The sequence below is a fragment of the Esox lucius genome, chromosome 12, assembly GCF_011004845.1.
Source record: "Esox lucius isolate fEsoLuc1 chromosome 12, fEsoLuc1.pri, whole genome shotgun sequence".
Taxonomy (NCBI): Eukaryota; Metazoa; Chordata; class Actinopteri; order Esociformes; family Esocidae; genus Esox; species Esox lucius.
This window is the reverse complement of record NC_047580.1, coordinates 27,466,576-27,490,726: the sequence shown is the minus strand read 5'-3', so window position 1 is coordinate 27,490,726 and position 24,151 is coordinate 27,466,576. Positions and strand designations below refer to the sequence as shown.

The 24,151-nt window shown below is 39.1% G+C and overlaps 1 protein-coding gene across 3 annotated transcripts in view; it reads right to left on the bottom strand.

The window, feature by feature from the left end:
- LOC105013672 (formin-E) overlaps positions 1–22,500 on the bottom strand; it is a 44,914-nt gene extending 22,414 nt beyond the window's left edge. For 2 of the 3 annotated variants that reach the window (XM_020051499.2, XM_020051501.2), the window contains exons 1-10: positions 22,391–22,500; positions 16,997–17,122; positions 15,138–15,212; positions 14,748–14,921; positions 14,487–14,650; positions 13,752–13,937; positions 11,631–12,294; positions 9,681–9,846; positions 3,525–3,636; positions 977–1,067 (exon numbers count right to left, since the gene is read on the bottom strand). In XM_020051499.2, coding sequence (XP_019907058.1) covers positions 977–1,067; positions 3,525–3,636; positions 9,681–9,846; positions 11,631–12,294; positions 13,752–13,937; positions 14,487–14,650; positions 14,748–14,921; positions 15,138–15,212; positions 16,997–17,122; positions 22,391–22,465 — 1,833 coding nt within the window. In that variant the 5' untranslated portion in view covers positions 22,466–22,500. Of the gene's footprint in view, positions 1–976; positions 1,068–3,524; positions 3,637–9,680; positions 9,847–11,630; positions 12,295–13,751; positions 13,938–14,486; positions 14,651–14,747; positions 14,922–15,137; positions 15,213–16,996; positions 17,123–22,077; positions 22,132–22,390 lie in introns of those variants that run through there. The other variant, XM_020051500.2, reaches the window with a different exon arrangement.
- Between the last annotated feature and the right edge of the window lie 1,651 nt (positions 22,501–24,151).

Sequence of the window (24,151 nt, the reverse complement as noted above, 5' to 3'; positions counted from 1 at the left end):
AAAATTAAATATAGAGTAAGGACTTTGGATCTGTCTGTGTGTGTATGTATGTCCATCCTTCATGTGTCACAATGACCCCACAGGTCTGATTTTGACTAAACATGGATGGATTGTATGTGTTGGCGTAGACGTCTAATGAAAAACATCCATTAACCAGACAGTGAGTTTGAAACCAGTGATTTAAAATGTCAACTTTACCATGTCAGCCACCTTATACCTTTTGAACTTGAGTCATTAAAATCCTTACATAGGTCCTTCTCTTTACAAGGAGAACGTTTGCCTCAGGGACCACTGCATGTCACCAGGATGGATTAAATGCCATATTGAGTTTTGTGAACAACACTCTTTCTCCTCTGGCACCGAATGACTGATCTGCACAAACTTTTGATATGCAGTACAAAAGGTCTCTCACCATAATACTGTTTCCGTTGTACTTTCTATAAACAAGACATTTAACCTTAATTTTCCTGCTAAATGACTAAAACGTAAATGTTACTGACCAATAAACATTCAGGGGATTTTTTTTGTCTGGCACCTAAATACATGCTGCAGATTAGACAAGGATATTTGTATTCTTACAAAATTTGGTACACATGTTACAGAACATGTTGCAAACATTGACAAGCCTCAACATATGCAAGGACATCAATATTGACCACACAGTGGAGATTTAAAAAGCACATGTTTATATTTTCAGTCTGAAATTGAGTACATATGCTCAGGAGTCTAGTTAATACATGCAATACCTAGGTCCCAATTGAACAGATTTTGGTAAAACAGAGGTGAACGATGCCCCTTGCTAAAGACATCAGGCATTTACTGGGACCAATTGGATTCGATTGTTCAGATGGTTTTTTTCATTTTTGTGACTTCGAAAGGCTTGTTTGGTTCATACCAAGGTTTTTCCAGGATTTCTGTGGTAGTAAGATTTCGTACACCATTACAGTAGTCTTAGAAAAGCATATTCACTTCTTACCTCCATCATGTACTGGTCCACAATATGCAGCTCTGATACGGGCCGCGTACACGATTGATACATTTCCACATCACCTGGGGTAGGAATATATCTATAAAGAAAGAAGTCATTTGTCAGAAGATATGAATTACTACATGAATTACTGTTTGATTGTCATAAGAGGTTCCATTGGATTCTTAGGACAACATCAGATTCCGCTTCAAATCCAAACAGCAGCTGGAAACATATCAATATGGGCTGGAGTTTCATTCCAGTAGTAAAAACATGTTGCTTGTGTCTGTGTAGTGGTGATGTTAAGCAACTGTCTACAGGTGCATGGCACTGAGGCACTGACAACTGAACACAGTCACTTTCTTTTAGTTACAATACATTACGTTAAAGGAAATTCAACCCAACGGATGCATTTCAAAAGAGACATTCTGAGCTTCTTCCTAAACGGCACCCTTTTCGCCAAGTAGTGCCCTGCAGAGGGATAGGTCAGAGTAGTGATGGCCAAACGAGGCTTACTCAGCGTTATTTTAGCAGTAGAATATTATGCTGGCAGCCCTCTTTATCACAGTAAAAGCCATCATTGAAATGTACACAACAATATATTTAACAATATAGTCTGTAAAAAAGAACAGACACAAAAAATATTGGAACAGACATTAAAAATAAAATGTACAGATGAGATTGCTAACTGTATTACCCTATATATTTCAAGTGATGGCTTTTATTTTGAAAAAGAAAATCTGAGTAAGCGTTGCTAGCATAATATCCTGCTGCTAGAAGAACGGTAATGAAGCCTCATATGGGCATCACTAGGTCATAGTGCAATTCGGGATCCTGCTAGCTTTCCCTGAGAGGGTCACATACTAAGTTGATTTCCAGTGAGAAAAGGGGAGTGATTAAAAGCCAAGTTGCTCTGATGGCCCTTGTCAGCTCCTATAAAGCAGTGGAAGCACTGATGCAGGCCAGAACCATCCGTTCATTCATTTGCACTGAATTTAACCCAGATCTAAGCCTGAGAAACTCAGAGAATGGACTCACTTTTCTACCTTCCTCTGTCATTTGAGTGGGTCTCAAATCCAAACCTAAGACATTCACTTTTTCATGAGCACAGGGATGTGATGCTGAATTACAGATGCAGAGCTATTGCCACCAGTAATTAATATTGCATTCCCTGTTGGGAGTGGTTTCTATCAGATTGTATTCCTTAGGATACGAGATGCAACATTACAATGTATATTTTATGTTTTCATTGAATAAATATAATCCTCACTGTGGTACATTAGATCACTACTCGTTGAGCAGGTCAACACCACTGAAGGAAATCATTGAGTAAACTGCAGAGATGGAGGTAAGAAGCATTTTACTCGGCTTTCAGTGTTTTACCCCTGAGAGTAACTCAATAGTTTCTGTCTCTTCAAATACCTTGCCAATGAAAGTTTCATTAGTAGTCTGCTCTGTTAAAAGGTTCTGGCATCTGCTCTGTAGTATCAGAGTGAACGCTGCTAAAGGCTACTGGTTGGGCCTCTGTTACATGGACTGACAATAACTTGCGTTGCCACATCTTAGCGTCATTGGGTTTACTTCTGTGTACGCTTCCTGTATGTAACATGCTCTCATAACACCTCTCATTACACGACTGAATAAGACCTGATCAGGGACAGAACCACGATAGAACTTCTTTTTGTCTGACGGCGCGCCCGCTTAGTTATTGATGACATTGCTGCAGAGAGGGTAGAAAAACATACATTCCCTGGTGTGCACATCACATGGGATCAGAAAGGGTCCAACCGCGACAAAGTGGTTTGGAAGGTGAATTCCTTTTTCCACACTTCCCTTTCATCCATAAAGTCACACGAGTCAACGCTCACTCACCTGTTGACATTTGCAAGGGTACTAGTTGCCTGAGAGAGTCACTGGAATATTTGAGACTAGGATATCCTTGCTGACAATACCTCCCTGGTTGATGCTGATCAATTTGCATTGCCAATGGGGCTTCCCAGCTGCTCATCAATAACTGGTACAGTCAAAGCTCAAACACGTCAGAGCATCTTGGTGATCAGCTGCCTTAGACCACTAATGACATGTTGGACGAAATGTTGCTAGTTAGGTAGCTGATTTGTTCGGCCTTAGCTATTGTGTATGGGCTTTTATGATTACTTCACAATTACTACAATGACAAAACATTAAAAAAAAACATATTTCAACTCAGCCTCAAAATAGTTAAAAGACCTTCATGAAGAGAAATTCCACGGGCGTAAGAATTAATAAAATGGTGTAATACGTACTCTTGTGGATTCTCTTGTTCTACATTAGATGTTGGAGCCGATACACACGCTTCACCCACAATATTATCTCTTGTAAAATATGTATGACCCATATTTCTTGTTTTACCAACAAGACCCCGCACTGGGCTTGTTCATGTACCATTCTGAATCTTGCAAATTTCTGCTTAATATTGCTCTTACAGTTTTGTTCTTCATACAGACCACTGTAGTTGTATCCAAATTCTAGAGTAATCTGTAACATGATTTGTTTTTTCAACATAATCCCTCCTCACCTCCTCAGGGAAGTGATCTGTTCATTAGAGAATCCTCCTTCACTCTCGTTAACTAAGAACAGTTTGTCCTTCAGTTCTCCTGGCTGCACGGGAAACCCTTTGAGGAAAATATCTGGGGAAACAATCAGAACAAAATCAACACATTCATTGAAGAACGCCATGAGAAGGGTTTTACTGTTGACAGTCAAAGACGTGTTTTCCTGTACCCTCAGCTTGAACTGAAAAAACTCTACTAAAAAAATATATATAATACATTTTGAAAACAAAAGATGATTGGATTAACTATCTATCCTCTGAAGAGCCTTTGGTGTGCATTCATTTGCATTCTAAAAAACCTAAACTTTTTTATTTTACCTGACAACCTCTGTGTATAGGGCAGGAGACCCTGGAGAAAACATTGCATTAGTAGCACACTACCATGCTAATACACTTTCAAATGAAAGAGGGGAAGGAGTTATTTTGACATGCAGTCAGGGATGGAAGCATGTATTGATTGAGTGACACCTAGTTCAAGGTTTTAGAAGTATTACACAGCTAGTTTCAAAGCTATTCTCTTTGTCCTAATTTGATGGGTTGACCGTCAGTGGTGAAGCTAAATTAAAAAGTGTCAATCTGACAGGGGTGTGTGAGGCTGCTCTCAGCCCTCTGACTATTTATGTATTGATAGATCTGTTCTGCTTTGGCTGAAGAAAGAAGTCCTGTCTGGAAGGAAAAACATTATTTAAGTATTTCATACACCACAAGGTCATTTAAAACACTATGCCACAAATATTTTCCATTCCCTTCTTTCCTACCTAACACGCTTACCATCATGTTAATTATGTTACCTCAGATGAAATGTAAAAGAAGAAAATGGCACAGTTGGTAGCACATAGTGCTTACGTTGCTTAAACAGTGGGTTCAGTTCTTGGGACAGCCCAAATGCCAAATGGCTATTCACGCGTGACTTTATTTCGCTTCAGGTAAAAACGTATTTCAATTGACATACAGTAAGTATATGAAATAGAATATGTTTAGTTTGTACAAGTATTTTGTGAATTCAGGACCATTACATTTGGAGGAATAACATGTGTAGCAAAATAATTCTGGGATCCTTAACAAAATAACTAACAATTAATCCCTCTGGAGGTTGGATCTGGGCTTGTAGGACACATTCAAAATGAAATGACTGAGAATAAACCTTTATCATGTGCTGATGCTCTACGTGCATAATCCTGTGCTTGTTGCTTTCAGTAGTCCATAGCAGACAAATTCACTAAAAATCTTATTTCAGAAAGATGTCTGAGATATCTAACTTCGATTGTACCGATTTGTCCTGATGTTCCCAGTTGCCTGTTTAAGTCAATTCCTGCAACTCCCAAGATTCTCCTCTCTCTAACTGAGAAGAGTGGGTGGCACTATCGCTAAGGGATACAGATTATGAACAACCTTCAACCATTTGGATGTTCCCCCTGGTTAGCTTTCAAGCTGATGTTATAGTTGCTAAGGTTACTGTGATACACAGTTACATCTTTATGACCAGTGCCCCAGTGTTGCTTATGGATTGCTGCCAAGATAGGTTGATCTCACACTAGGCATCTGAACATGTTGTCGTTGTAGGTAAGGTGGCACATGAATTGTTCCAAGACATATTTCAGATGATAGGATAGCACACTACATGAGGAATTACTGGTAATATTGGTATAATGATTGTTTGGTATAGAGACTGTATACAGTATACAGTATACTGTATACAGTATACCATATACAGTCGCGCAAGGAGCATTCCAACAGCCCAGCTCCCAGGCATGCTGTCCCATGTTGCTTCATGACAGGCATTGCCCTGTCTCAGAGATCAGCATGGAAACAACCTTAGGTATCGTTATGACTTGATTTCACAGAGGACGTGTGCAGAGCACACCGGCATCATTGGAGTTATGGACAGTGGCGTTATGGACAGAGGAATTATGGACAGTGGAATTATGGACAGTGGAGTTATGGACAGAGGAATTATGGACAGTGGAATTATGGACAGTGGAGTTATGGACAGAGGAATTATGGACAGTGGAATTATGGACAGTGGCGTTATGGACAGTGGAGTTATGGACAGTGGAATTATGGACAGTGGAATTATGGACAGTGGAGTTATGGACAGAGGAATTATGGACAGTGGAATTATGGACAGTGGCGTTATGGACAGTGGAGTTATGGACAGTGGAATTATGGACAGTGGAATTATGGACAGTGGAGTTATGGACAGTGGAATTATGGACAGTGGAGTTATGGACAGGGCGTTATAGACAGTGGAATTATGGACAGTGAAGTTATGGACAGTGGAGTCATGGACAGTGGCGTTATGGACAGTGGAATTATGGACAGTGGAATTATGGACAGTGGAGTTATGGACAGTGGCGTTATGGACAGTGGAATTATGGACAGTGGAATTATGGACAGTGGAGTCAAATTAATAAACACACTGGACCTGGAGCATAGCTAACAACAAGCAAGCATAGCTAGCAGGCTCTTTCATAGGGATATCATCATTATGACATAGTTACTTATGTCCCCCATGTGAAAAATAAGTGAATCAAAAGAACATTATACTCTAATTCAGAATAAATCTCCCCTTCCCTGACCCCCGCTCCATATTGGTACACTAGTAACATTTCACTTTGGTTTCTGTCCACAATTAATAACAATGTTTTTGATATAGAAAATATATTCACAACGATACACATGAGTGAGCACAAAATTGAGCTAACTGGGTCGATGTTTAATTAACAACCAAGAAATGACACAGCTACATTGGCTATTTTCCTGAGCTGTCTGCTAAATGACAAACAGGATAATGAATTCAAAATAGAATATAAGCTGTTAGAAAAGGGAAATAATTGTTACAGGTTTACATGTCCAAAGTGGGCTCTGCATTGGAGGTAAACTAATTCAGGCCTACTATATATATTATCTACTGAGTGCACAACTTTTGTCCAGTGGAAATAAGGTGCCATTTGAGACTCATTCTCAGTCATCAATTAAACTGGAGGAATGCTCTCAACATAGCCATGGCTATAAAATACCGTGAGAGTCCATTGGAAGTAACATTGAATGAATTGACCACATTTAACAGTGCAACAAGCGTAAGTTCTTGGAGGACACCATAATCAAAATTCTCTAAATGAAGAAAGGTATTTAAATAATGAAACCTTGACATTTCTCTGTGTTTAAAACGTCTTACAATGGATCATCACAGCCTTCTAAGATGATGGATTTAAAGCTTGTCAAGGACCCCAGAAATATGAAAGCCTGAAATCCAAATGTGGCCAGACATCTAGAACCATCCTGAGCTCGCAAGTTTACATTCTGTTTACATGCTGTTTACATTCTGTTTACATGCTGTTTTGAAAGGGACTGTGAGCTTGTTAGATCAGGTTGGTTCCACAAGGCTAGCAGACAATTTGTGCGCTTCATAGTGACCACCAGTAGTGATCCTGCTATGCTACACATTTTGCCATATAGCTGAGAAAACAATACAGTTTTAAAGTAAATATCCTACTATTCTACTGACAGGCAGCCACATCTGATTGTTAAACCCCCACAGCTGGCCAACTGCACCTGCCTCCACAGGATATAACCAACTGCACCTGCCTCCACAGGATATAACCAACTGCTCCTCCCTCCACAGGATATAACCAACTGCACCTCCCTCCACGGGATATATCCAACTGCACCTCCCTCCACAGGATATAACCAACTGCTCCTCCCTCCACAGGATATAACCAACTGCACCTCCCTCCACGGGATATATCCAACTGCACCTCCCTCCACAGGATATAACCAACTGCACCTCCCTCCACGGGATATATCCAACTGCACCTCCCTCCACAGGATATATTTTCCTGTCATTAGTTAAGATGCTAGCTAGCTATACAGAATGTACTTCACTCATATAAAAACATTTCATTCATCAGTAACACCTGTAAACTGTGGGTCATTCCCTAAGCATTGGTTCCTGACCACATAGTAGTTCACCCACATCTTCCCACACAACCCAAATGATCTGCTCTGTTCTGTCTCTTCACAGAGTTCAGGTATTTTCATGAAGGACGGTAAACACAAAACCATCCTTTCCAGGCCAAGGCCATTCTGCATACCTCCCCTGCACTTATCTACATGCTGGCAAGTAGCATGCTGATGACAACAAGAGAGACAGACAACCCACAGAGACCACGTTCAAGCTCTCTGTTAGTTGGGTGAAATTCTCTAAGTCACATGACAGATAAAACAGTAAGTTAAAATACAGTACTTTATGTCATTACTGACACAGGTTTAATCTCATTATTGATCTAACTAATTGATTGTAGCTTAAAATACAATTATTGTAGGCATTCTGGGTTTGTGTCTCAGTAGTAGCTATTCGCAAAGCAGAATAAATGCAGCGAGTCCTGTCACTGTCAATTTGCAACAAGAATATTACAAACAACATCCAGTTAGCAGATATCCTGCTAATAGACATGCAGAGCTCATCTGCAGCCAGCATAATCTCTGTGACTGCATATGTGTGTTTGTACAGGTGTGGGTGCACTAGCACTTGCGTGTTTTGTCAAACCCCTCACACCACTCTCGTTCTGACGGCATAGAGATGCATCGCCTGGAGGTCAGCCACAGGCAGTGTGGCCACCGGACACACTACCTGGTCAGAGCTCAACGTTCCAGGTCACGGAGAGGAGAGAAGCAGGCGTTTCCGGCCCTGTGCTCACCCATGACAGGCTCCATTCATATTTCATTGCCCTGAGTACTGTAATGTTGTTGGAAGTCTGCGCACTTGTATTGGTGCTGTTTACAAGCTCTCTGCCTCGCCACGTGTTAACACATCACACTTTCTGTGTGACTTCGAAGACTGGCATAAAGAGAACTCTCTAAAACCATTTTGTCTCACTCTCTCCCTCTCTCGCTCTCTCACACACACACACACATACACATCCACACACACGCACACATACGCACACACACACACACACTCACTCACAAACACACAAACTTTATCCATTGGTTTCAGGTCACTTTGAGTGATAGTCATAGATGCCCTGCTGAATAACAATCAAAACCATTAGGAGAAGAAGAAAAAAAGATTGTAGCTTAACCAAGGCTCTGATTGACTGCCCCCTGTAGACACACAGTGCTGTAAACAGGGAAGAAAAAAAAAACATATCTGTATCTACGCTGGAACGAGCACCATTAACCAACAAAGATGGTCATACGTTTCAAAGGGCATATAGGGCCTAAACCTGTTCAGGCATTTCTACGTAATTTTAGTGAAAGATAAAATATTAAATGACTGTCACTATGCAAACTGAATTTGAGTCCGGGCTGAACACTATCTTTGTTTCAATGCTCAACTAACCTTTCATTTTAGTTTATTTTCTAAACCTTATTATTTAGCTGCTGATTATCAATGATGGTCTTTTCTCCAGCAAATACATGCAATCAGGAGATACTGTACGATGCAGTCAAGACAGCATTATGCAAACCTCACATACTTTTCAATGAAGTACTGCCATCTGGTGGTTGCAAACTCTGTTACTTAAATGTATTTTAATAAAGACACCCCAAAGGCACACACCCCATCTGAGAGGATTTGACAAGAGTGAGCAATCTGGGAATAGCTCCAGCTTGCCTTCAGATCAGATAGATGTAAGATTGTGCTGCCATAGCTACCTGATAAACACAGATTTGAGTTAGAAACACAATCTTTACCAAGTTGAAAATGAGATGTTTTGAACCCCTAAATTGATAGACCAGTTTGTTGATGCAATATTACAACTACACCCACTCCACAGTGCTGATATTGACTTTGATATTATTGTGTAGATACATTTTCCAGCTAGCTACCCACTGATGTTAAATGTACCCAGTCAGCCAGAGCTTGTCTAGAGAGCATTGCAGTGTGGGTTTTGTAGTTGACACGAGTCTCAACAGATTTCTTCAAACAAATTTCTAATATTGGTTGCTAACTTGTAACTCCAAAATGCAGAATAATGTCAGATCATTTTTCACATTAATGCATTATTTAACAATAGGATTGTGTGGCTTTGGGTAGATAACACCATTAAGAAGAGTCGATAGTTAACCTATCACATCTCTTTAAATTTCAATACTAGGTAAAATGAAGCTACTTACTAAAGTTATGAGCAACCTTTGGGGTAAGCATGATGTGAAGGTTATTGCTGGGCTCTGTGATCCCACCAAATGTTCCCAAATCATGAACTGGAAATTGTTCATTCAAGCGTGACGTGTCAATTTGAATTTCCCCAGGATTTCTCTGTGACCAGAACGATTTCTCTATCTGCCGAGAAAAATAATCACACAAGCACACATTGTATTCTCAATATAATACAATGACTAGGGTAAGTACAGAGAAACAGAAACTGCACTTCACTGTAAGGAAATGATGAAGTGGAATTTTGGTACTTCCTTACATTACAAAATACCATAACATATTATAATACTATAATATAATATGTATACTATGATTGTCAAACTACAAGGGTATAATAGATTATATAAAATGTAGTGGTACCTATATTATATGATTATAAATGAAATGGTACCTTTTTTTCATGATAATACATGTTATGGTACCTATTAAACATTATTTTAAATGATGTGGTACCTGTATGACATAGTTATAAATGTAGTGGTAGCTATATTACATGATTCTAAATGTAGTGGTACCTATATTACATGGTTTTAAATGTAGTGGTGGCTATATTACATGATTCTAAATGTATTGGTACCTATATTATATTATTCTAAATGTAGTGGTGGCTATATTACATGATTCTAAATGTAGTGGTACCTTTATTACATGGTTATAAATGTAGTGGTGGCTATATTACATGATTCTAAATGTAGTGGTACCTATATTACATGGTTATAAATGTAGTGGTGGCTATACTACATGATTCTAAATGTAGTGGTGGCTATATTACATGGTTATAAATGTAGTGGTGGCTATATTACATGATTCTAAATGTAGTGGTACGGGTATTACATGATTCTAAATGTAGTGGTGGCTATATTACATGATTCTAAATATAGTGGTACCTAAATGACATGGTTATAAATGTAGTGGTGGCTATATTACATGATTCTAAATGTAGTGGTACCTTTATTACATGATTCTAAATGTAGTGGTGGCTATATTACATGGTTATAAATGTAGTGGGGTCTATATTACATTATTATAAATGTAGTGGTACCTTTATTACATGATTATAAATGTAGTGGTACCAGTATTACATGGTTATAAATGTAGTGGTGGCTATATTACATGATTATAAATATAGTGGTACCGGTATTACATGGTTATAAATGTAGTGGTGGCTATATTACATGATTATTAATGTAGTGGTACCTTTATTACATGATTATAAATGTAGTGGTACCTATATTACATGGTTATAAATGTAGTGGTGGCTATATTACATGATTCTAAATGTAGTGGTGGCTATATTACATGGTTATAAATGTAGTGGTGGCTAAATTACATGATTCTAAATGTAGTGGTGGCTATATTACATGATTCTAAATGTAGTGTTACCTATATTACATTATTATAAATGTAGTGGTACCTATATTACATGACTATAAATGTAGTGGTACCAGTATTACATGGTTGTAAATGTAGTGGTGGCTATATTACATGATTTTAAATATAGTGGTACCGGTATTACATGATTCTAAATGTAGTGGTACCTATATTACATGGTTATAAATGTAGTGGTGGCTATATTACATTATTATAAATGTAGTGGTACCTTTATTACATGATTATAAATGTAATGGTACCAGTATTACATGGTTATAAATGTAGTGGTGGCTATATTACATGATTATAAATATAGTGGTACCGGTATTACATGGTTATAAATGTAGTGGTGGCTATATTACATGATTCTAAATGTAGTGGTACCTATATTACATGGTTATAAATGTAGTGGTGGCTATATTACATTATTATAAATGTAGTGGTTCCTTTATTACATGATTATAAATATAGTGGTACCGGTATTACATGGTTATAAATGTAGTGGTGGCTATATTACATGATTATAAATGTAGTGGTACCTTATCTCTGCTAACTTCATCCCAGTGGAAGGCCTTGGTCCGCATTGTTGGGCATTTACTACTGAGCTTAAAAGGCAATGGAGGAGCCATAGGAATAGAAGGGGGAACTGGTATCTCTGATGGTATGGGCACAGAGACAGTCGCAGCGACAGGGAAAGACAATGGACTCAGGGGAACAGGGGAACTGGTAGATACAGAATCAGGACTGGATACAGGAACACTAGGGAGGGGTCCCTTCAGAGGGAAAGGGACAGGTGTCAGGACAGGGATGGGGCCTGGACACATTGCAGGACCAGGCCCAAAACCAGAGGAAAAGACAGAGGACAGGGTAGGGCCACTGATGGGGACATTCTCTTGTAACTTTACAGGGCTGCAGGGTGTAAGGGCAGGTGATGTTGGAGTATTTTCAGTATTTTCACCAACCAGCAGATGATCAGCGCTGGAGACAATATCTGTTCTTCTGAGCACTGTGGAATTGTTCTCCTCAGAAATGTATCTGATGTGATCATAAATGGTTATAGCCTTGGGATCCTCATAGAAATGTTCAGACTGAGACCTGTGCTTCCAGTCTAGGCACAGCTCGTCAATCGCCTGGACCCAGGCATCCCTTTCCTTCTGTACTGCTTCTGTGCTCTTTGAATTGTTGGTCACAGGTATCCGGAACCTGCAATACATCAGCATATGTCGTTTTAATTATCATTGCCCAGATAAAATATTACAGTCAGTTATTCAATATTTTTCTGACACAAACTAGTATACTGTGGAATGCTCTACTGCCTTTTGTATGTGGTACGCCTTATAATGATATTGCAAATTGTAGAATATTAAACTACACTCTAGTATCCCTTGACCCTTTTGTGCTTACTTTTTTTTACCATATAATTTTTTGTACACTGTCTAGAATCCAGTGCCAAGGACGGAGACATTTCCAAAAGCTACCCACATTCCTCTCACCCATATCACACTTAGTGCAAGGCTAAGCTCTACACAAAGTAACTATATTCTGACAAATTGTAGAATTTGATATTTAGAAACATTGCTGGTAATATTAGATGTACTGACACTAAGAAATGCTTCATCTTTAAATGGATAATGCATAAATAGAAACGTACTAAGACAATGGCCCTCATTCATGTAAACATCTAAGAAAAGATCTCAGATTTAAGCGTGTGAAGATACGTACGATAATTCCAAGTGCAATTTACAAAACCTTTGCACCTCTTCGAAATGAGCGTAGATGTCTTAACAGATAAATAAATCGGATACAGCCGTGTGCTCGAGAACGCACTGCATCTGTCCTTATTTACATATGACACATCCGTAATTCAACCTATAAATTGACAGCTTTCAGCATAAATTCTATCCTAAAACCGCTAATTAACCATTCGTCATTTTCCGTGAAAAAAAATCACGGAATACTCTTTAACGTGTCCGCCCACAGCCGAGGTCATATAGAACTGTGAGCTCTGACATTATTAGGGTAACTACTCCAGGCGCCACCACTGTTTATTTATATTCTCACCAGTCAATTTAAGACCTGTTAGCTAACTAAGATGCCAGCCCAGAATTATATGACCGTTTGTGATCTCCCACTCTGTCGATATTACAGGCCTGAGTGACTTAAAAAAGGCAAAGCAAGTTTATTTATCTAGCACATTACATAGGCTAAACAAACCTAATTCAAACGTTACAAACGCATGAAAAACTGAAATAATAGATTTTAAAAATGCATCATAAAGTGAATGGAATAAATCAAACATTAGTAATGTCGTGATACATTATTTAACATTTTGGTATGTTTGTATGTGTTATATTCCTTGTCATCTTATTTCATATTACCAATTATTATTATAATTGTAGTTGTTACTGAGACTGTTATGAATGATGATGGTCTTATTGCGAATCAAGCATTACCTTATTTTTTACACGGTCTCCGACCAGACGTGAGTTTGATCGTAAGAATAGAAAAGATAATATTGACAAATTTTAGTTTACTGAAATGATTGTACGACCATTTTAAGATTGGATCTTACGCACGTTTTATGAATGAGGGCCAAAGTCATCTCCCAAAACCCTGGCCCCATGCAACTCCTTTAGAACAGGGTTTTCATGGTCACTTACTGGTACTCATTTTTGTGAGTAAAAAGAGTAAAGGTGTCACAGCTGCGCAGTCTCTCTACACTGGCATCCCCGTCGGACAAATGGATGACAACTGGCAAGAAGGATGGGTTGTCCCCATCTGCACCTACCGCCCGTTGGGTGCTGGGAAGCAGGGTCAGTTGATCAGGGTGAAGGCTAGCTTCGTACCTAACCACATAAACATAACATCATCATGTACATTGTAAATTACACTTACCGTCATTGCAGACTCGACCAATCTTTGTAAATGCTCTGTGCAGTAGTCGTTATACAGCATTGTAGCCATGGTTTTGATAGTATTAGTACCAGTAGTATTAGTGGTAGTAGTAGTAAAGTAGTAGCAGTAGTAGTAGTAATAGTAGTAGTAGTTGTAATAGTAATAGTAGTAGCCATAGCAGTAGTAGTTCTAGTAGCAGTAGTAGTGGTAGTAGTAGTAGTAGTCGTATTAGCAGTAGTTGTAGCAGTAGTCGTATTAGTAGTAGTAGATCTTGTAGCAAGAATCTTAGTAGGAGTAGTAGTAGATGTAGCAGCAGTAGTATCAGTTGTATTACTAGAAGTAGTAGAAGTAGTAGTACAAGCAGTAGTAGTAGTAGTAGTTCTAGTAGCAGTAGTAGTAGTATTAGTAGTAGCAATTAAAGTAGTAGTAGCAGCAGTAGTAGTAGTAGTTATAGTAGCATTAGTAGTAGTAGTAAAGACTTGATCTAATTACACACATACTTCACCCATTTAAATGATGCCAATCCACCTCTCTGCAAAAACAGCAAGCCTTCCTTGAGGCTATTTGGTGGTTCAGGCAGAGGCAGGTCACACGTCTCTTCGCGGCCCTCTACTGGATTGTTGTATATGTTTTTGTAGATTATCTTGTTGACAAGCAACATTATCTACCTCCCCAACACACAACATCAAGGTGAAAAAGTCTCAATCGAAAATAATGTGTCAATTAAAAATAAAGATTCCTCAAAATGTCTCTAACCTTACCTTCTGTTTGTCCTCCATTGAGGTGGCCTCCAATTCATAGTCATGTCTTCCTCTGAAAGATATAGAAAACTTGGTCCCAGCTCCGTCTTGGCAGCTCTTAATGCACAGGAAGTGCAGCTGCCGCTTCACTATGCCTTTTTCTATGCTGCACACCATTTTTGTGTTGAAGTCAATCTGAACAGTGTAGAGAATCACATCAATCTGAAACTGTCACTTCCTTCTTTCAATGATCAATGACAGCATGACAGTGTTGATGGTGTTAACCAACACACTACAGGTTTCATGGTAGCTTAAGAGTTGTTATCACAGTAGTAGAGGTCATTACACCAGTTGTGATGAGTTGTCATGACAGCTAATTAATTGTGGAAAGCGGTTTTATATCAGACTCACCTGAAGAATACGCTTTTGCCACCTACACCGGTTGTACTTGTAAACACTAAAGTTGTACTGGAATGCTTGTTGTTCCTGCCATGGTGACAGACACATCATTGACGATGCAGGAAAAAAGGTTGTGAACACATTAAAGAGCGATAAATCCGGTTCTACATTGCCAGACAAGACACATCTTTTGAATTGGTAGTGAATAATAGGATAGGATACACAACATGTACTGTGTCATGTGTCAACAGTGTCAATTGTGAGAGTGCACAGCGCTTTGTGGTTGCTATGCTTCCCTGTTCTGTGTTTGATGCCCAGTAGTACAACCCTGTGAAATTCAACCACCTCCTCCGCTTTACTTCCCTGTCATCTTCTCTAGCCTTTTCTAATGGTCATGACAATGATTCAATCAAATCCTTACGATATTCGGAAACATGTACACACAGTTCTAGTTGTTTCTGGAATTGACATTCAATTAAATGCATTTCATAAATCTGCTCAGAAGATCCATTGAGATATGTTTGGTCATTCGATAATATTCAAAAAAGCCAAGGTTGTTTCTTGGGACACGATCATTTGCTTGTGTATACCTGTAGTTGTTCCCAGAACTATCTGTACAGTCTGACTAAATCCTGGCCAATGCATGAACACATTGACGAGGCCACACAAACATGTGGAACCATATTGTAAAGATACACCTCTGGAAAGAAATAAGAGACCACTCCTAATTTTTCTTAATTTAGCATCTCTAAATGTATGGCATCCATTCCATTTCAGTGTCTACAAAAAGAATGGCAAACAGCAGCTGGGGTGAAGTGCATGGTGAGGACAGTCCAAAACAGGCTCCTAGGGGCAGGGCTGAAGTCGTGCAAAGCTAGAAAAAAGCCCTTCATCAATGAGAAGCAAAGAAGAGCCAGACTGAAGTTTGCTAAATACTATATACTATATGGATTGGACCGTAGAGGAATGGAGTAAGGCCATCTTCTCTGAGTCAAATTTGCAGCTTTGCCCAACACCTGGGCATCTAATGGTAAGACGGAGACCTGGAGAGGCCTACACGCCTCACAGTGTTTCACACCCACTGTGAAATTTTTCAGCAAGGCTGGAATCAGGCAGATTTCTCTTTGTGAAGGACGAATGATTCAAGCCAAATACAAGGTTATCCTGGAAGAGCACCTGCTTCCTTCTGCTCTGACAATGTTCCCCAACTCTGCCAATTGGTTTTTACCAGCAGGACAACGCTCCATGCCACACAGCCAGGTCAATCAAGGTGTGGATGAAGGACCACCAGATCAAGACCCTGTCATGGCCAGCCCAATCTCCAGACCTGAACCCCATTGAAAACCTCTGGAATTTGATCAAGAGGAAGATGGATAGTCACAAGCCATCAAACAAAGCTGAGTTACTTGAATGTTTGTGCCAGGAGTGGCAAAAAGTCACCCAACAGCAATGTTACAGACTGGTGGAGAGCACGCCAAGATGCATGAAAGCTGTGATTAAAAATCAGGGTCATTCCAAATATTGATTTCTGAACTCTTCTTAAGTTAAAACATTAGTATTTTGTTGTTGAAAAATGAATATATATATTTTTTCTTTGCACTGTTTGAGGTCTGAAAACAATGCATCTTTTTTGGGTTATTTTTCTACAAATAAATACTCTAAATGACAATATTATTATTTGGAATTTGTGAATAATGTTGTCAGTAGTTTACAGAATAAAACAAAACTGTTCATACTCAAACACATACCTATGAATATTAAAACCAGAGAAATTGATAATTTTGCTGCAGTCAAATTTTTTCCCAGAGCTGTATACTGGGTCTCGAGAAGAAAACACACAAAACGATATGTGCCGTGTCTATGAACAATACCTCTGAAGCCAGACTTTGTGTCAGCTGTCTCAGGTTGTCCCTCCTGGCCTGGTTGAGTGCCTCCTCAACGGTCAGCTCACCGCTCTTCACCTTCATCATGATGCTCAGCTGCATCTCGTTGCTCAACTGGAAATATTTCAAAATTATTTTAAACAGAATTGATAGCTTGCGAACAGGGACAAAATGAAATAAATTCATAATAATTAAATAAATAAGGAATCACACTGACATTTTGTAAAAAAAAATGATTAAGAAAACCCAGGTGTAAATAATGTTATAGGCTTAATGATTTTTGTAGAGAGTTTAACATAGTGTTTTTAAGATTTAAAGGATTTGTGCATATAAACTGACTGAGAAGCTGCTGCCGCCATTCCTTTTTCCAAAGGGGATGACATACTAGAAATAAAAGGGGATGACATACAACAAATCTACAGATAAGAATTCAGACTCCTTCACTTCCGCACATTCTCCACATTTGGTTTTGTTGACTTCATTTATAATCAATTAAAAGTGAAAAATAGAAGTTTTTAGAAAATGTTACCAATTTATGGAAAAAAGCTAATATCTCATATTCACATGTATTCAATTTTTCATTTAATACTTTGTAGAAGTGTCTTTGGTAGCGATCACAGCTTTGAGTCTTGGGTATGCCTCCACCAGCTTTCTAAGAAAGTAGGGTTAATGGCCAGACTAATGAACTTTCAATGCTTAAGAATGTATTTATAACCTTCCACAGATTTATGTCTAGACACTATCTTGGAGGTCTACAGAGAGTTGGACTTCATGCCTTGGTTTTTTGTCTAACGTACTCTGTGAAGTGTGGGACCTCATGTAGACGGTGTACCTCTAAATTATGTCCAGTCAGTTATATTTGCCACAGGTGAACTCAAACCAGTTGTAGAGACATCTAAAGGATGGTCAGAGGACAGTGGATGCATTTCGGCTCAAACTTGAGTACATGAGATACAGTTGTGCTCAAAGGTTTGCATACCCTTGGGGAATTGGTAATATATGTACAATTTGCAAAGAAAACATTAGTGTGCAGGCAAAATACGTCTTTTTTTCTTATGGGATTCATAGATTCAACTGTAGGTCATAACAGAATGGCACAATCATAAAACAAAACATGGCAACAAAGAAATGTTTTTACTGACCCCTGTTCAAAAGTCTGCATACCCATAACTCTTAATACTGTGTATTGCCACCTTTAGCATCAACGATAGCGTTCAGTCTTTTGTAAAAGTTGTCTATGAGGCCCCACATTCTTGCAGGTGGTACAGCTGCCAATTCGTCTTGGCAATATGCCTCCAGGTCATGCAAAGTCTTTGATCATCTTGCATGAACCACACGTTTGAGATCTCCCCAGGGTGGCTCAATGACATTAAAGTCAGGAGACTTGGATGGCCACTCCAGAACCTTCACCTTTTTCTGCTGTAACCACTGGAGGGTCAACTTGGCCTTGTGTTTAGGGTCATTGACATGTTGAAAAGTCCAAGAGCATCCCATGCGCAGCTTCCGTGTTGGAAATTGTCGGTCAGTATTTTCTGATAACTTGCTGCATTCACCTTGCCAAGGTTCCCCGTGCCTTTAGAGCTCTCACACACCCAAATCATCAGTGAGCCAACTCCATGCTTCACAGTGGGGATGAAATTCTGCTCACTATAAGCCTTGTTGACCCCTCTCCAAACATAGCACTTATGGTTGTGACCATAAGCTCTATTTTGGTCTTGTCACTCCAAATTACAGTGTGCCAGAAGTGGTGAGGCGTGTCAAGGTGTTGTCAGGCATATTGTAACTGGTTTTTTTTTTGGCAATGACGCAGTAAAGGCTTCTTTCTGGCAACTCGACCATGTAGCTTATTTTTGTTCAAGTATCGTCGAATTGTGCTCCTTTTGATCAGGGCCATTTGGGTGATTTCTGTTATCATTATGATTTAAAAAGGAGCCAAACAATTATGTGATAATAAATGGCTTCATATGATCACTATCCTGTTTTGCATGGTCAGTCATATTTTCAAAATCAATGGGCATGCAAACTTATGAGCACAACCTTATTTCAGTTTTTTCAATATTACCTAATGGCATGAACTTCAAGAACTGTGCATTGCTTTGTCATTATGGGGTATTGTGTGTTGATTGGTGGTAAAATAATATATGTAACTTAAAATAACTTGTAAATGTAGTCTAAAACTCAACGACATGTGGTGAAAGCAGTCTGAATACTTCCTGAAGACACGGTATGTCAATTATAATGTGCCTGTCTAAAAGTTTTGAATGTCTTGTTACAAAACAGTTAACCAGCCATCTTGATTCCAGCAGTGTTTTCTCTGCATTTCAGTCAGACTTGAGATCCGGCCTTGATTGTATCTCAGCATCTCCAGAGGCCCTAAACTTCATAATATCTGCTTTACACAACAATCAGCTTTGTGCAGCTGTGTTTATCGGTTAGGTGAAGGTGTTTGACTCCACATATCATCCTCATTAATACACTAAGCAATCAAGGGATCTCAGAGGACTGTATAGCCTGTATAGCCTGGAAAAATAATTCTGATGGTGAATAATGTGTGAAATCGGATGTCCAGCTCCCTACACATCTGCTTGTATCTATGGTTCTTTCTCAAGGTTTGAATCTTGGGCCAACTTTATACTATGTGATATTAATGATTGTTGTGATGGTTGATGCTGGTAACTCCCGCGTTCACCTTTATATAGGTTACACTACCCTGTATCCGACTGCTCCCACACAGGATATTATCCTGTGCATCCTGCATGCCTTTTTAGAACAAGCCTTTTTTGACCTCCATCTAGACAACAACCAACAATGATATGTATACTCAGCAGCTTGCATCAACTTGCCTGCCAGACCCAACATGCTCGCCCTGAATGGATGAAAGTTTGTGGGCATCTACAATCTTTTTGGTATACGGCTTGGCTGCTCTCTCTCTCAATAACCATATCACCCACCTTAAATCTATAGCTACGTAGCGAGGTGGTTTCTTCTTTCACACCATCCGCATTTTTAACCCACGCTGCCAAGTTTATCCTTGTAAAAAGATTTATCCTGTCAACAATTCACTAAGACGATGTAGTTTATATTGTAGGCTTGCTGTTACAAAGTTCCTCACTACTTACTGTTGATGCCACATGATCTCCTGAGATTGGGCTGGACCCTAAGCCCTGGCTCTCATCAACAGGCCATGATTGACAACATGGTTAATGATCTTGGAACAAAATACCTCTGAATCTTTAGTTCATGGTATTCCCCTATGAGTTCCTCCACATCAATTACACCGACCTTGCACCCAAAGGTCCTTTTTCACTTTGATACAGTGGGGAGAACAAGTATTTGATACTGCAGGTTTTCCCACTTACAAAGCATGTTGAAGTCTGTCATTCTTATCATAGGTACTCTTCAACTGTAAAAGATGGAATCTAAAACAAAAATCCAGAAAATAACAATGATTTTTAAGTAATTTATTGCATAACATAAGTATGTGATATATCAGAAAAACAGAACTTAATATTTGGTACAGAAACCTTTGTTTGCAATTACAGAGATCATACGTTTCCTGTAGTTCTTGACCAGGTTTGCACACACTGCAGCAGGGATTTTGACCCACTCCTCCATATAGACCTTCTCCAGATCCTTCAGGTTTCCAGGCTGTCGCTGGGCAGTATGGACTTTCAGCTCCCTCCAAATATTTTCTATTGGGTTCAGGTCTGGAGACTGGCTAGGTCACTCCAGGACCTTGAGATGCTTCTCACGGAGCCACTCCTTAGTTGCCCTGGCTGTGTGTTTTCGGGTCGTTGTCATGCTGGAAGACCCAGCCACGACTCATCTTCAATGCTCTTACTGAGGGAAGGAGGTTGTTGGCCAAGATCTCGCGATACATGGCCCCATCCATTCTCCCCTCAATATGGTGCAGTCATCCTGTCCCCTTTGCAGAAAAGCATCTCCAAAGAATTATGTTTCCACCTCCATGCTTCATGGTTGGGATGGTGTTCTTGAGGTTGTACTCTTCCTTCTTCTTCCTCCAAACACGGCGAGTGGAGTTTCGACCAAAAAGCTCTATTTTTGTCTCATCAGACCACATGACCTTCTCCCATTCCTCCTCTGGATCATCCAGATGGTCATTGGCAAACTTCAGACGGGCCTGGACATGCGCTGGCTTGAGTAGGGGGACCTTGCGTGCGCTGCAGGATTTTAATCCATGACAGCATAGTGTGTTACTAATGGTTTTCTTTGTGGTCTTTGTGGACTGTGGTCCCAGCTCTCTTCAGGTCATTGACCAGGTCCTGCCGTGTAGTTCTGGGCTGATCCCTCACCTTCCTCATGATCATTGATGCCCCACGAGGTGAGATCTTACAAGGTCTACATTTTTATCCCTGATGTCCTTACACAGCTCTCTGGTCTTGGCCATTGTGGAGAGGTTGGAGTCTGTTTGATTGAGTGTGTAGACAGGTGTATTTTATACAGGTAACAAGTTCAAATAGATGCAGTTAATACAGGTAATGAGTGGAGAAAAGGAGGGCTTCTTAAAGAAAAACTAACAGGTCTGTGAGAACCGGAATTCTTACTGGTTGGTAGGTGATCAAATACTTTTGACATGCAATAAAATGAAAATTAATTATTTAAAAATCATACAATGTGATATTCTGGATTTTTGTTCCGTCTCTCACAGTTGAAGTGTACCTATGATAAAAAATTACAGACCTCTACATGCTTTGTAAGTAGGAAAACCTGCAAATACTTCTTCTGCCCACTGTAATCACTCTTTTTTAATTATTATTATTGATGATTATTATCAGGAATACATACAACACCCAGAAATATTATTATTATTATTACTGGCTCACATTCCCCAATCTCCCTCAGATCTCAGTAGTGGAACCAACATATGCATGCATATCACAATAGGGGATGAAACTATTTTGTTTTGGCTTTAAATTAACTTTTAGTTCCTCTTTCAAGTAAGAATAGAAAGGCAGTTTGTCTGTTTTTTAGGGAAGTGAAATAAGTTAATCATTTTAAGTTAGTACAGTACTGTAAGTGTATGTTATTATACACATTTGGATGCTGACCTTTATCTGCATGAAATGACAGCCACACAAAGAATTGAAGCATGAGCATATAGAATAAGTACGGTGGCCCTGAAGTGCAAAACACAACGACAAATCATAAAACACAACGACAAATCATAAAACACAACAGCAAATCATAAAACACAACAACAAATCATAAAACACAACAACAAATCATGAAACACAACGACAAATCATAAAACACAACAACAAATACGTCTTTTTTTTTTTTAACTAACAGCTTTCATCAAAATGTAATTGGTTAGAATGAGAATGTTGTTCTGTTGCATTGGTTAAAATTTCAGAATCTTACCTGTGGCACGACTACAGAATCTTTTTTTTCTATTAAAAGGTTTTCGTTCCTGGCCCCTACCCATGGCAACATCATGTAGGCCTGTGGAGTTTTACAATAAAATCCCAACAAAAAATGTCTGTCTAGAAATCCCTAGAGTTTTATTCTGCCTCATTTACAGTAATGCTTCCTTTAAAGGAAATCTGAAAAGGAAGAGGATTTACCTGGCTTTATACACCACCCACTTATCAAATTTCACTTCTCTGCTGTCTAGCACATTGATCAACAAACGTTGCATGTCAGTTCTTGACGTAGTTCATGGTCTGACTTGCCCTATTACAATAGTTTTTTTTGTAGGTCATCAAACAATCAATTAAATCAGCAGTTGTCACAAGATATGTTCCCAGATCCCCAACCTAGATCTCTAAGGAGAAAAATACAAACAAGTAATTACTTACACAATGTCCAGAGTACTAAGGGGACTTTATTTTCTTTATTACAATTACATGGAAATTATTTTTATTTGAAAGAGGTGTGTTGCCCTTTTTACCTACCTGTGGGGTTGATTTTGAAACATTGAGATGCCATCTGGTGTTATACTGGTGCAGTCCAGGTGGAAGGATATAAAGGGTAATTCTCTATCTAATTTCAGCATTTGCCCCACCCCATCATATTAAAAAAAACTTCAGTAAAACAATTTGGGGTTGGGGAAATTCATTTTGTGAGTTAAACACGTTGATAGGACCAGGGGCTCGATTCTGAGAGGAGTTGACTCATTTTCGAATGGAAATGAGCCATGGATTGACATTTAATTGTGAAAGGAGAAACACAACCAGCATCTTGCTGTTTGACTTTTGAGATCACGATGAAGCACCCTTGCAAGATGCCTCAGAGACAGTTCAAGAACTTTGTTTTACTTTGTTTAGACGGTTTGTTTTACTTGGTTTAACTTGCATTTGTACCGACTAATATGATTGCCTCTTATTGACTGTAATTTAATAAGCCACTGAAAGCTACAGCAGCCAAATAATTTTTTTCATTAATAGCATTTGAGTGTTTTTTCAATTGTAATTAGGAAAGCAAAAAAAGGGTTAAAAAATAATCATACAGGAAGTATAGACACTGGTTTAGCAGGAACTAATGGGGATCCAAAAAGTGAAATATAATACTTGTGTTTCATATCTCTTTTCATATCTAATTCTCCACGCCACTGTGTCCTACCCACTGCTCTGTGACAATGAACAGCAGATGTGTTAATTTGTGCTATCGGTGGTGGCGAATATATGACCACTAAAGGAGTTTTATTTGGCACTCCTAAATGGTGCTGTGGTAAATGTACTACGTGGCAGTTTAGTTTGGTTATTGTGACAATGGCTCCAATCCTGGTCAGGGTAAACCAAAAGTGTGCAGTTACGGTGACCAGATTCATTAGGCTGAAATACGGGACAGTCAGACACAACCTCCCCACCCCACCCTGCGCACACACCCACCACCTACACACAACAAACAACAAATTTGGGCCTGCTATTTTACAGTATATTAAATTATATAATGAAATGGACAAATACAGTTAATTGTGCTTTTAGAGAATGAATTAGGCAAAAGAGCATTTCACAAATAACAACACTTTATGCGTTTCTCTGCAAAAGGCAAAGATTAACAGTTTCCACTCTAAAAGCTATGCTATAATATTTTTTTTTGCATATGTGACAAATTTATGAATTCATTCTGGCATAATATTCTTGGCAAAAATTTGTATAGTAGGACATACAGTATCTCACA